Genomic DNA, 15158 nt, shown 5'->3' on the forward strand with positions numbered 1-15158 from the left:
TTTAAATACCTCTATTGTTACAAGATTAAACCAGAAATCACAAAGAAGGCATATCACATAGGGGTAAAGATGGACAATTACGTTATTAACAAAAATTCACCATCAAACTTTAATTCAAAATCCCCCCTTTTATAACAATGCCCACTGTGTGCAGTGTAAAACTAATAAATTCCCCATCCTAAATATAACATATGTAATTAAAGTCTAAGTTATATTTCCAACCAACCCACAGAAAAACTTAGACACAAAACATACAAGACTCAAAACTTCAATCTCAACTGAAGAAAAGATCATAAACAAAATTCAGTTTGTTTATAACCATATAACCACTTACAGCACAGAACAGGCCAGTTCGGCCCTACTAGTCCATGCCGCAACAAATCTCCACCCTCCTAGTCCTACTGACCAGCACGTGGTCCATACCCCTCCAATCCTCTCCTCTCATGTAACTATCCAGTCTTTCCTTAAATGTAACCAATGATCCTGCCTCAACCACGTCTGCCGGAAGCTCATTCCACATCCCTACCACCCTTTGCATAAAGAAATTTCCCCTCATGTTCCCTCTATAATTTTCCCCCTTCAATCTTAAACCATGCCCTCTAGTTTGAATCTCCCCCACTCTTAATTGAAAATGCATATCCACATTTACTCTGTCTGTCCCTTTTAAAATCTTAAACACCTCTATCAAGTCCCCTCTCAATCTTCTATGCTCCAGAGAAAAAAGCCCCAGTTTGCACAACCTTTCCCTGTAACTCAAACCTTGAAATCCTGTCAACATTCTCGTGAACCTTCTCTGCACTTTCTATTTTGTTTATATCTTTCCTATAATTTGGTGACCAAAACTGTACACAGTACTCCAAATTTGGCCTCACCAATGCCTTGTACAATTTCATCATAACCTCCCTACTCTTGAATTCAATACTCCGATTTATGAAGGCCAACATTCCAAATGCCTTCTTCACCACACCATCTACCTGAGTATCAGCCTTGAGGGTACTATTTACCATAACTTCTTGTGTTGCTTGCAGAGAGAGGAACAATGGCTTGGTCCGGATCCTTCTGGCTGCCTTTGAAATGTTCATCCCTTTTAAAATGCCCAACATTCCAAACTGCTTCCCAGACAATGACTCTGCTTGGGCCTCCTTCCACTTCACAGCCACGTCCAGTGGTGGTTTGTCTTCCAAGTCCAAAAATTTCTAGATCATCTTCTGCACATGCCCAATCCGTCTCCAACTCTCTCAGCAGTCACCTTTACCTTGGCTCTCTAAGGCAAATTGTCACTTTCCAACAAAAAAACCACACAACATATAGGCCAATACACAACTCAGAACTCTGTAACACTATCAAATCACCCCTCATTCTTCCATGCTCTAGGGAATAAAGTCTTAACCTGTTTAAATTTTCCATGTAACTCAGTCCTTGAAGTCCAGGCATCATCCTTCCTGTAGTTAGGTGACCAAAACTGCACACAATTCTCCAAAACTGGCCTCCAATATCTTAAACAACTTAGCATCCCAACTCCTGTGATCAATATTTTGATTTATGAAGGCCAATATGCCAAAAGCTTTTTTTTTAACAACCCTATCCATGTGTGATGCCACTTTCAGGGAATTATGTATCTGTATTCCCAGATCTCTGTTCTACTGCGCTCCTCAATGCCGTACCATTTTCTGTGGATGTCCTTTCTTGATTTGTCCTTCCAAAATGCAACACGACACACTTGTCTGCATTTATTTCCATCTGCCATTTTTCAGCTCACTTTACCAGCTGCTCCAGATCCCTCTGCAAGCTTTGAAAACCTTCTTTGCAGTCCATAATGCCTCCAAACTTGGTGTCATCTGCAAACTTGCTGATCCAATTTACCATATTATCATCCAGATCACTAATATAGATGGCAAACAACAATAGTCCCAGTACTGATTGCTGAGGCACACCACTAGTCACAGGCCTCCATCCTGATAAGCAATCATCCACCACTACTCTCTGGCTTCTCCCATCGTTGAATCCAGTTCACTATTTCACTGTGAATACTTGGCATTTGAACTGTCCTGACTAACCTCCCACAATACTAAGGATTTGGATGGGATGAAATATAAGATACTCTAGCAATACGTAGATAGGCTGACAAGGGAAGAGGAAGCTTTCAATCTCCTTGGGAAATGCGGCATCTAGTCTGTGCTAAACTATTATTCTGCCTAGCCCCTCATAATCTGCACCTAGACCATAACCCTCCATTTTTCTTTGATGTCAAAATTGAGCCTGTATTCACCACTTCAGCTGGCAGCTTGTTCCACACTCCCACCACTCTGCTTGAAGTTTTCTGTGCTGCCCAATTGACCTACAACTCTGGTAAATTTTGAAGGGTGGAAGGAAACTGGAGTACCTGGAGAAAACCCATGCAGATACAGGGAGAACGTACAAACTCTTTACAGACTCTGTGTCTTTGAGGATAGAGGGTGGTGTTTACAGACTCTGTGTCTTTGAGGATAGAGGGTGCTGTTTACAGACTCTGTGTCTTTGAGGATAGAGGGTGGTGTTTACAGACTGTGTCTTTGAGGATAGAGGGTGGTGTTTACAGACTCTGTCTTTGAGGATAGAGGGTGGTGTTTACAGACTCTGTGTCTTTGAGGATAGAGGGTGCTGTTTACAGACTCTGTGTCTTTGAGGATAGAGGGTGGTGTTTACAGACTGTGTCTTTGAGGATAGAGGGTGGTGTTTACAGACTCTGTCTTTGAGGATAGAGGGTGCTTTTTTAAGACACTGAGGAGATTTTCTGAAGAGATTGATCTTGAAGGATGGGAATCAACAAAGAGCATTAAAGACACAAACAATTTTCAAGAAGGAAAATTCCAAAGAGAGGCCAATAGCCAAGTATCTGGGCAAAGGTGCAATTGCAAATTTACAAAGCAATAAGTTGATCACAATTGAGAGTCATCCAGAAATCTGTTCTCCACCTCTGGATGACTGGCGTAAGCAAACACTGGTTGAAGAACCAAGTTTTTTAAATGAAATTTTATGAGCAAATTATGCAATTAAATGCTTGGCAAATTTTCTGGACCTAATAACCCTGCCTTTACGGATGGATTATTATACCGAAATAAATATTTTAAAATGTAATGGATTTTTCTTTTTCGTCTGGCTATCCAACCCATAGGTCGATGATGGTTCCTCTCAGTCAGTTTGTGGGGTTTGATAGGTGTGTTCTGGAGGGGCTGTACAGGCCCATCCTTGACAGGCCCTGCTTGCCTCATACTTGGCAGGTGAGGCCTGGAGGGGCAGAAGCTCCGTTGTGACACTTCCTGTGCCTCTCCTCTGTTGCCTCTTTGAGCTTGTTCTCAGCGGCACCTACACCTTTTCTGATGGCGTCCCTCCACATGTGCAATCTTGAGCCAGATCCTCCCAGATGGGGTAATATTGGCTTTCTTCCTGCTCCTGTGCAGAACATTCTGATTTCCTAGTCGGTAGCCTCCTCATTTTCAATTAGTACAGGACAGTTGGCCACACAAGATGTGTGTTTTGTCTTTTGTCAGGGATTCTGACATGTCCTGCCAAGTGCATTTGGACTGATATCACCAAAGTTGAAACTGCTGCATTCCAGCTTGAGAAATGACCTCCATATTGGAGACCTTGTCTTGCCAGGTGATGCTGCTGCAGTTGGTCAAGCTGACATAAGTGAGTCTGATTAATGGGCACTACATCTCACATCCATATTAACAAGGCACTTGGTGGCCAACCTGATGTTCAGTGATCAAACCTGATCTTTCAGCTGACCAAAGGCAAAGCAGGCCTTTCTGGTTCTTGACTCAATCTCAACATCTAGAGAAGCCGAGGATGTTTATCGTGCTGCCCGGGTCACAAAACTCATTGAGACGAGCGTCCTCCCTGAGGACGGTTGGTTCTTCGTAGCTTGAGCCAGGGTCTGGTTGGTACAAAACTTCCGTCTTTTTCAGGCTGATTATCAATCCAAAGCTTTTAACATCACTGGCAAAGCGACTGCTAATCTCCTGTAAGTCTTCAAGAGAGTGAACAACCAGTGCCCAGTCATCAGTAATCTGTTGCTCATGCATCACGATGTTCCTGACTTTAGTTTTTAGATTTTTACATATTTTTCCCTCAGGTTGCGAGCTCATGGTCTTTGAGCTCAATGGAAACATCCTCTCTCCACACTAACCCATGGCTCAGAAGCACAACTCCTTGCAAAACTATAACATTATTTATTTTATTTAGATGTAGATATATGGATGGGAGAGGTCTGGAGGGTTATGGAATGGGAGCAGTTCAATGGGACTAGCGGAATAATGGTCAACACAGACTAGAAGGGCCAAATGGCCTGTTTCTGTGCTGTAGCATTCTATTGTACTTGGCTGCAACATCTCTGGTGCAGTTTCTTTTGTTGTTTTGCCTTGATAGATCAGTCAGGTAATATTTGCTGACTTAAATACCCAGAACTGCAAGAATTTGGTTGGCAATCCAGCTCCATTCAGCTTTAATAGAAAAAAATATGTCCACACATGGCATTTCTTGGCAGAGAAAAATAATTATGCCATCAGAACTGAAATACATTTGGGATCCTATTTTCCAGTATGAAATCCACTTAATATTATATACTGTGGACAGATTTTAAATTGGTCCTGCTGTTTTTTTTTTTAAACGATTTGTGAATTTTCTCTCCTTCATTACAAATGGAAGGATTAAAATAGTTATTATTCAGGCATTTAAGGAACAAATGAGAAAGGTACATCAATAGGAAATTATGTGACGTAAAATGAAATTGATAGGCTTCCGGGAACAGCACAATTTTTCTCTGTTCACTCAGTATCTCCCAAGGAATAATGTAAGGGCAGTATTGCAACTGGATGAAGGTGGAGTTTCTCATTCATGTATTTAAATCTTGGTACAAATTGATTGTTTTTCAGATGTTAATCACCTTTTGGCTGCCTGTTTGAAATGGTTTCACAATGTGAACTAATCCTATTTAAATATAATTTTTTTGTGAATTGTGATAGCAGAGTCCTCTTTGCAGCTTAAATCAAGTATTTTCTTGGTACTTTTACCTTAAGGATTGGCCATTTGATGATGGTGATCCACCTCCAAGCAAAATTGTGGATGATTGGTTAACTTTACTTAAAACCAAGTTTTCAGAAGAACCTGGAGGTTGTGTAGCGGTCCATTGCGTTGCTGGTCTTGGGCGGTAGGTATACAAGGACTTTTGTTATCGAACGTACAATGTCCTGTAGTTTTATTAAAGGGGAGCATAATGGTAAATAATAAGGCTTGATGTTCTCTTATCAGTGCTTGAGTGAATAAACTGACATTGGCAAAAATAAATTATATAGTCTCTTTAATGTATGAAAATATACCAAGGCCAAATTTAAAGAGAAGAAAATCACACTTAACAGGTTCTAGGAGGGTTTAACCGAAGCAATATTTCAGGCAGATCATTTCAAGGAGAGAATTGCAAAATGTAGTATGCTGTCTCTCTGACAGCTAAAATACTTATTTGACTGCTAAAATTACTTGTTTTAAAGTTGAGTTTAAGATGATAACATGCTGATGAGCAGTGCTTTGTGCTGTAATGTACTTGTATGGATATTTCAAATATGCAGGGCTCCTGTATTGGTAGCAGTTGCTCTTATCGAATGTGGAATGAAATATGAAGATGCTATTCAATTCATCAGACAGTAAGTACTATTTGTTCCTGAAAAACTGGTGATAATCATCTGTTGATTTGATCATGTCTTCAGGTGAGAACTTTACCTAATTCCTTTTGAAAACTAAATGCTGCACGAAAATGAGTCCATCCAGAGTAAGAATTGCACAGCAAATGGCTGGGCCCTGGAGAGTGTTCAAAAAAGAGATCTTTTTCCTGAAAGTGGTCTCTCAGATGGGCAGGATAGTAAAGAAGGTGTTTGGCCCTTTACCTTCATTTGGCAGGGTAATTAAATACAATAGTTGGAATCTCTTGATACATTTGTACAATACATTGGTGACAACACACTTTGCGCAGTTCAGGTTGCCCAAAAATAGACAGGTATCAATAAATTGGAAGGGTACTGATGAGATTAGCCAGAATGTTGCCAGGACTGGAGGGCTTGAATTATAGGATGGGTCTTTATTCCCTGCAGCATAGGGGCAACCTATAGAGATTTTATAAAACCATGCAGGGCATGGATAAAGTAAATTTTAAAGTAAAATCTTTTTCCCAGGGCAGGCAATTCAAGAACATAGGGCATAGGTTTAAGGCGAGAGGGGGAGAGATTTAAGAGGGACCTACATGAAGGGAAACTTCGGGTAAACTTGTAGGGTGGTCCATATATGAAATGAAATGAAGTCTCTGCAGAGACTGTGATTAAAGTAAAAACACAACACTGGAGAAACTCAGCTGGTCAAACAGTGAACTTTATATTAGCAAAGAGAAAGATGCATAAGTGTTACAACACTTGATTTTGGTTTTGTCGGGTAGCATCAACACTTGATTTTCCGTCTGGGCACTCTCCAACTGGATGACATTAACATAGACTTCACCAGTTTCGGCTAGCCGACTATTATTTTCCATCCCTTCACTTTCCCTTTGTCTTCTTTCTTCCAGCTCTCTACCCCCTTCCCTCTCCAGAAAACAGAGCCATCCCTCCTCTCCCGTTTGCTGGTGGGCCCCTCCCTCCCTTATCCACCTATTACCTCCTGCCTGTGGGACTGTGCCCCTCAGACCCCCCCCACCATTTTGTTCAGGCGCATGTCGACATTTTTTTCATACCTTGATGAAGGGCTGAAGCCCAAAACGGTGACTATGTATCTTTATATTTGCAACATAAGGTCTACTGCTTGATTAGCTGAGTTTCTCCAGCATATCTGGAATGAGCTGCCTGAGGAAGCGATAGAAGTGGCGACAATAACAATGTTCAAAAGACATTTGGACCGATATGGTGAGGATATAGACTAAATACAGGTAAATTGGACTCACCCAGAATACCAACTTGCTCAACGTGACTGAAGGGCCTATTTCATGTTGTATGCATCCTACTTGAACTAGAATATTGCTTAGAGATCTTGTCACCACTTTGTTCAACAAGTATGTTGAGAAGTGCACCAGATGTACAAAAAAAAAATTAGATGATAACCTTTTCAAGCTATAATAAAATGCTTGTGTATTTTGGTCAATATGGTACATAGTGTAAAAAATTTTTTTAAAAAAAGCTATAATGCAAGATGAGATGTGAGCTAAGCAATATGAAAGAGTTAAATAATTCCACAAACAACAGATTAGATGAAAGTGGTGCCACATTAAGTTGTGAAAAGCGGAGGGAAAATAAACTTTAGGGAGGAAAAGATTCCAACAAGAGCCACCCACCACAATGGATGAAACTCGAGAATTCAGAATCAGAATTTATTGACATGAACAAGTCACAAAATTTGGAGTTTTGTGGCAGCGTCACGGTGCAAACATTGATATTATTAACCATCTTACAACAATAATATAAAAAAAATTAAAATAGGAGTGTATGAAAGGTAAGGCAGTGTCATTTGTATGCTGATCATTCAGGAATCTGATGGCAGTGGGGAAGAAGCTGTCCTTGTGCCATTGAGTGCTCGTCTTTAGGCTCATGTACCTTTTTCCCCAATGGTAACAGAGTGAAGAGGGCATGACCTGGGTGGTGGGGGTCTTTGAGGATAGAGGCTGCTTTTTTAAGATCCCACCTCTTGTAGATGTCTGGTGCCTGTGTTGCAAGCTGAGTTAACAACATTGGAGTTTTTTCTTGTCGTGAGAATTAGCACCTCCATACCAGGCAGTGATGCAACCTGCCAGCATGCTCTCCATGGCACACCTGTAGAAGTTTTCGAGTCTTCAGAAACATACCAAATCTTGTTAAACATGTCACAAAGTATAGCCGCTGGTGAGTCTTCGTGATTACATTGACATGGAGCCTCAAGGACAGATCCTTGGAGACGTTGACACCCAGAAATTTGAAGTTCTTGACTCTCTCCACAACTGAGCCCATGAGGAGGACTGGGTCATGTTCCCCTGACTTCCTCCTGAAGTCCACAGTCAGTTTCTTGGTTTTGCTCATGTGGAGCACAAGGTGGTTGGAATGACACCATTCAACAAGTTAATCTATCTCCCTCCTGTATTCTTCCTCATTGCTGTTTCTGGTGTCACTGGTAAATCTGTAGGTAGCATTGGAATTGTGCCTGGAGCTGCCTCAATGACTATAGCCCAGTAGCACTAACATCTACTGTGATGAAATGCTCTGAGAGGCTGCTTATGGCCAGAATTAACACGTACTGAAGCAAAGGTTTGGACTTGCTGCAATTCGATTATCATCCCAATTGCTCCACAGCAGATGCAATATCACTAGATTATGCTGGATATCTAGATCCCCAGCCTTAAACGCCCTCAGCAAGTTGCAAATCTTCTGATTCCTCCAAGGCTTCTGGTTGGGGAGTATACAAATTAAAGACCAGGCTAAAGTTTGCTGCCACGTTGGGCCTGAAGATTCGAGGATGTAATGCTGAGGCTTTGTGGGTCTTGGTCAGACTACATTTGGAGTATTGTGAGCAGTTTTGGGCCCCATGATCAAAGAAAGGATGTGCTGGCATTGAAGAGGGTTCAGAAGAGATATCTATAAATAATCCAGGGGAAGAAAGGGGTTACATAAGAAGAGTTTGATGGCTCTGGTCCTGTACTCATTGGAAAGATGAGGGGGATCTCATTGAAACATTACGGGATAGTGAAAGGATTGGATTGAGTGGACATAGCAAGGATGTTTCCAGTAGTGAGAGAGTCTAGGACCAGAGGGCACAGCCTCTGAATAAATGGATGTCCATTTAGAACAGATGAGGAGAAATTTCTTTAGCCAGGGTATGGTTAATCTTGAATTCATTGCCACACATAGCTGTGGAATAACTCTACAGTACACGAGATGTTTTATAGCATTTTTAACAACATGGAAAGCATTGACATTGATGTGTCACCTTCACAGTTTTCACAAATTGTTGGCTCCAAGTGAGGTCTTTTGATCTTGTCCTAACTTTCCACCTCCGTCGCATCAGTATAGACAGGTTGATGTGTGGTCCCTCCGTCCCTTTCCTTAAATCAACAATAAGCTCCTTGGTAATAATGATAGGAAAATCATTGTTCTGGCACCACGCAGATTTTGTGTTTCCATCTTGTATTCTGATTTATCATTTCCAGTTATTCAGCCAATGGTTGTGTTTTCAGTGAATTTATGGCTGGTGTTGGAACCTAACTAAGCTACATAGTCATGAGGTTGGGTGTCCTTGTTGATGGAGAGGAGAAGATGTTGCTGCTTTGCTCTGATTGGGTCTGTCAATAATCTATTTGCAGAGGGATGCAGATCCCCTAGTTTGGTCGTAGATGTTGCTGGTATGATGATGTTGCACTCCAAGCTGTCATCAATGAACAATGTTCCGACGTTGGTGTTCTTGTGAGAGAGGTGATCTAACAGAGTAGAAGGCCAGTAAGATGGTGTCTATTTTTGACCTGGTGTGTTGGTCCAGGTCTTTTACCCAATGTATCCAAAATCATTTCATTTTCCAGTACTCACCTTAGTTTTTTTTTATGCTTTGGTGTTTCAACTGCTCATCTAAATCTGATTTGAGTGTTTGAGGATACCTACCTTGCTTTCCAGGCAGTACCACCAGCTTTCAACCACCTTCTGGATGAAGAAATTCTTCTGCAACTCTAATTCCTTGCCTTAAACTTGCACCCTCTGATTATAAACACCTCTGTTAATAAATGTTTCTCACAACCTATGCAAAACTATGCTTCCCATATTTTATGTATCCCAGTCAGATCCACCCCCCCCCCCCCGCCTCCCTTCAGCCCGCTCCACTCAAATGAAGGAAAACAGCTATCCAGTCTCTCACAATATTTGTAATGTTTCAGCTTTGGCAACAACCGGCTGACTTTCTTTGCACCTGCCTATAATGTGATAACCAGAATTGTATGCAGTATCCCAAAGTAATCTCTGCTTTGTATCACTGTCTTTGTATGTTATGCCCAGCTAAGCATCCTGCATGGTTACTTAATTATTTTATCTGCCTGTGTTGCTACCTTCAAGGATCTTTGCCCATGCACATCAGTTCCTCTGTATTTCCTTTGATCTAACCATTCATTGTCTATATCCTGTCCATAAGAAACAAATCAAATCCAGTTGAATAGTGGCTGCAATCATCAACTAATGTTGAAAATGGAAGCAATATCAAGCAGTGTTTATTCAACAATTATCTGCTCACCATTGTTCGGTTTCAGTCGATAATTCAGCTCCACACAGCAATATATATTTGATTCAAATAGACTGAGGTGGGATAAGAGCAACTGCCTTTGCCATCAAGAAGCCCAGGTCTGTTTGGTTCCTTGTGGGTCTTTAAAAATGTTAAACAAAATGCTATACTTTAAATTAGATAAATATTACAAAGCTGCCTTTGACTTGAAAATATTGCTCAGCCATTGACACACGGAGCATGGCATGTTAGGCCTGAAGCCAGGTGGGCCTTTGACAGAAAAAGATTTAAGAACCACTGGCCTCGTCTATACACGAGAACATTGGAGCAGCAGCATCATTGAATATTTGGACCCTTGCAGTGACATTCAATAAGATCTTTTTATCTTGGTGCCATTTCTCTCCACTATCTTCACATTTTATCGGAGGTTTCCATATAACCACTTACAGCACAGAACAGGCCAGTTCGGCCCTACTAGTCCATGCCGTAGCAAATCCCCACCCTCCTAGTCCCACTGACCAGCACCCGGTCCATACCCCTCTAGTCCCCTCCTATCCATGTAACGATCCAGTCTTTCCTTAAATGTAACCAATGATCCCGCCTCAACCACGTCTGCTGGAAGCTCATTCCACATCCCCACCACCCTCTGCGTAAAGAAATTTCCCCTCATATTCCCCTTATAATTTTCCCCCTTCAATCTTAAACCATGTCCTCTAGTTTGAATCTCCCCCTTTCTTAATTGAAAAAGCCTATCCACATTTACTCTGTCTGTCCCTTTTAAAATCTTAAACACCTCTATCAAGTCCCCTCTCAATCTTCTACACTCCAGAGAAAAAAGCCCCAGTCTGCACAACCTTTCCCTGTAACTCATACCCTGAAATCCTGTCAACATTCTCGTGAACCTTCTCTGCACTCTCTCTATTTTGTTGATATCTTTCCTATAATTTGGTGACCAAAACTGTACACAGTACTCCAAATTTGGCCTCACCAATGCCTTGTACAATTTCATCATAACCTCCCTCTCTTGAATTCAATACTCCGATTTATGAAGGCCAACATTCCAAATGCCTTCTTCACCACACCATCTACCTGAGTATCAGCCTTGAGGGTACTATTTACCATCACTCCTAAATTTTATATAGTTGTATTTCAAGAAATACAAATACAGGACACAAAGGATAGTTATAACTCTCACAAATCATTTTTTGTTTTTGTTTGTTGGGAGTTCAAAAAGCCAATTCCAGATCATTTCTGCAAGAGTTCATTTTCCTCAATGACCTTTCTGTCACCAATAGACCAGCAGATTGGCAGTGATTATGCCATTTCTGTTTAATTTGCAATTCCTTCATATGACATTGGCCACAAACGTTGACAAAATTCAGGCAGAAGGTTGTAATAGTTACGATGGCTGTAGTTCTTCTGCTTTCAACAGCTTTGATTAGAGAAGCCACATCAATGCAGTAGGCACAAGAACTGGAGTTCGGCAGCAAGTGAATCCCATGATAGGCAGAAACCTTAAATCACATGTTAACTAGCCCCTCTGAGTGACTGGAGGTGGCCCTGAATTTTGAACGGGAGTGGTATGCATAGCCTTTTAAAAATAAATGAATATCTACAATATTAAGAATATTTTCATTGACTTTTTTCAATTTTTCACTTTTTCTTCTCATTTGTTATGAAATAGGAAACGCAGAGGTGCCATCAACAGCAAACAGCTCTCATACTTGGAGAAGTATCGGCCAAAGATGAAACTTCGTTTCAAGGACCCTAATAATCACAAGAATAATTGTGCCATCGTATGAACTTGAACATTTTCAGCAAACAATGGTTTACAGTGAATTTTATATACAAAAATAAAATCCCACGGGTTTCCTGTCTTAAAATCCAATCTGATGTTGTTTCTTCCTCCATTAGTAACTTGAATATTTATTAATATTAGAATCGGCAACTAAAAGAAAGTGCGTTTCTTGATGAAGGCTTTTTTTTTATTTTTGATTCTGGTTAAATGTTCTGAACCTCTGCAATTTTATGTTGACTCATTCTTTTCAAAATACATACTTAATTATTTGGTCTGTATAGCTTATACTCAAATGGAAAGTTTGTGTGATGACCTGCAAAATGAGTATGGAAAGTAATTGTAAATATGACGCAAATTGACTGAAATGTGATCTGATCTTTTGGTTGTTTGGAACAGTAATGGTGAAACATTGTTCTGTGGCTTGATACATTTTCATAAAGTAGTTTCTTCATTTCATTGGACAAATGATTATTTTGCATTAATGGTCCATTGCTTTGTACCTCGAGGTGGTTTCATTCCTGCAATCCCACACTTCATTTTGTGTAAAGAACATAGCTGTACTAGATTCACTAATCTGTACATTTCTGGTTCTAGTATCAAATAACTATCACAACCACTTTTTTGGTACTTGATACTCCACAAACATTACCTTTCCTATCTCGCATTGAAAGTCACTGCTTATTATGGACTAATCATGAATTTAACTATATTATTCACTCAATGGTTACTCCTGATTAGGAAGGGAATAAAGGGTTTTTATTGTGGGTTGCTGGGGTAAAGGAGATGTGAAGTGAGAGGGTTTAAATGTTGCTTGTTTGACACTTTTTTTAATATAGTTGTATCTGTTGTTTGCCAGGGCTGTTAAACTGAAGTCTCTTGCCTGTAATAAAACAAACTGCTGGAAAAGACCCTGATGATGATTAACCTGAAGTGGTTCATGCACTTCTTGCTGGCAAGTCTTGTACTCAAAAAGCAAAAAGGGGTTCAAGTAGGTAGGAGTGAATGATGAGATTTTAAAACTTTATGAAACCTTATTCGCCTCCTGGTGCAGTCATATTTTACATACAATGACAGTGAAAACTGGTTTGGTAGTTTCAATTCAGGTAGAATAAGGGTGTAGTGAATTGAGAATTCCTGGAAAATGATTCACTCTGGTGATCAGGGCTTGAAATCACATTTATTTTGCATGCGTCATTGGTGGGAAAGCAACCACACTTTGCACTGAAATTGAACTTGCCCTGTGAATGCTACGTCAAACTATAATACAGGAGCAGAATAAGGCCATTCAGCCCATTTTGACTGCCTGACTTACTATCCTCTTCAACCCTATTCTCTTGCCTTTGCTCTGTTACCCTTTATTCCCATCCTAATCAAGAACCTATCTACCTCTCTTAAACATACCCAATATCTTGGCCTCCACATCCATCTGGAGCAATGAATTCCATAGGTTCACCACCCTCTGAGTAAAAAGTCTTCCTCATCTCTGTTCTGAAGGGATATTTTTGTATTCTGAGGCTGCACCTTCTAGTCCTAGACTGCCTCACTGTTGAGGAATTGTGTGGCCAAATTTTGGCTTTTTCCTCCCTACACTTTCAATCTAATGAACAAATTAGAGAAATAAAAGCATGTAACTAGCTTTTCTAATGATAAGCTGTTTGTATGTGGAGAATATTTTGTTTCTGAATATGATTAACAATTAGTAATAAAAGCCTAAACTAGGAACACTGGTAGGTTGGACTGAATCCGTGGAGCTTGACAATTCAAGAGAACAAATTGCAAATGATTTGCATGCTCTAAGAAATTCAATAAGGAAGCTCTCATTTTGTGCCTTTGCCATCTGCTTAAATTTTCATTACTCTGAATTTTGTTTGTACCTTAGAGAAAACCATGTGAATGATATTCGGGTTTCAATCAAAGTTCATCCCTATTCTGACTGCTAGAAACTAATCCAGCCAAGAGAAAAGTTAGCCACTTTGTAGAGGTCAGTGAAGTGCAAGTAAGCTTTGCTTTGATCGCCATTCAGTGTGGTTGGAGCATTAGCTGTTTGAATTTTCAAAGGAAGTGATGTGATCCAGTCAGTTTTTACTCGTTTTAAACTTGTTTCCACGTATTTTTTTGTTTGCATTAAATTGAATGGACTTTTAATCAGTTACAAATCCTAGCCGGTTTATTGACTTATTGGGCTGCAGTTAATGTACCACACTATCACTGGAAGACTTGTGCAAGTTCAACATTTTTTTTTTAAATGGGTACACGAGAGACATGTTACAAAAATCTTGTGACATTTTTGACATGATGTGAAGCAGTTTTGATTGCATAATAAATTGGATCGTCAATGCACCCGCGATTCCTGCAGAATGAGGGAATGAATGCAGGTTCAATCCTGCACCTTACTGGTTTCCTGTGATTTGTGTGCCTTATTATTTTCTGTCTGTCTCGTACATTTAATCAGCAATAGGAAGGGGGGGAAACTAGAAATGCTCAAAATAATCATCTTACACAAATCTAACTATTAAATTTTGGTGCACTGAGTTCACCAAACAGTTCATTTGATTAAAAACAGAACAGAATTTAGTTTAACTTGTGAATTTGCCTACTGAAACTTAGCCACATTTTGTATTGGCAACGCAACAAAGGACATCAGAAAACGAAGCAGAACAACTTGCACAGTCTGCGCAGCTAACAGAAGTGCTAAATAAGATCACGCAAATATTATACAATATTTTGATACTTTGTGTGGTCCATATTTAAAAAAACAAACAACTCTAATATTCTATGTGGTCATTACACCTGACTCATTCCATTTATCCCATTTAAATGAAATCTGGATTTGTTAAACATTTCAGCTCTTCAAAACATCATCCTCTTTAAAAGAAGTTTAAATGGAAACTTTCATTTGGGTAAATTGTAGTACATTCATGTTTAAATAAGTTTATGGATCAAGACAAGTAAGGCTTCTAGCACATGACTAATGGGAATGTCAAGGAATCAGTCCAGCAACAAAGCTGAAGGTCTACAGAGTCTTGGTACTCACTACCCTCCTGTACAGCTGTGAGGCGTGGACTCTGTGTGAAAGGCATGCCTGACAACTCGACCATTTTCACATGTCTTGTCTTAC

The 15158-nt window shown here is 40.1% G+C and overlaps 1 protein-coding gene across 5 annotated transcripts in view; it reads left to right on the plus strand.

Moving 5' to 3' along the window:
* LOC138755756 (protein tyrosine phosphatase type IVA 3-like) overlaps positions 1 to 12130 on the plus strand; it is a 105677-nt gene extending 93547 nt beyond the window's left edge. For all 5 annotated transcript variants that reach the window (XM_069922308.1, XM_069922310.1, XM_069922307.1 and 2 more), the window contains 3 exons: positions 5061 to 5191; positions 5607 to 5681; positions 11927 to 12130. In XM_069922308.1, the coding sequence (XP_069778409.1) occupies positions 5061 to 5191; positions 5607 to 5681; positions 11927 to 12044 (324 nt within the window). In that variant the 3' untranslated portion in view covers positions 12045 to 12130. The remainder of the gene's footprint in view (positions 1 to 5060; positions 5192 to 5606; positions 5682 to 11926) is intronic.
* Positions 12131 to 15158: the final 3028 nt, after the last annotated feature.

The sequence above is a fragment of the Narcine bancroftii genome, chromosome 2 (assembly GCF_036971445.1).
Source record: "Narcine bancroftii isolate sNarBan1 chromosome 2, sNarBan1.hap1, whole genome shotgun sequence".
In the NCBI taxonomy this organism is placed as follows: Eukaryota; Metazoa; Chordata; class Chondrichthyes; order Torpediniformes; family Narcinidae; genus Narcine; species Narcine bancroftii.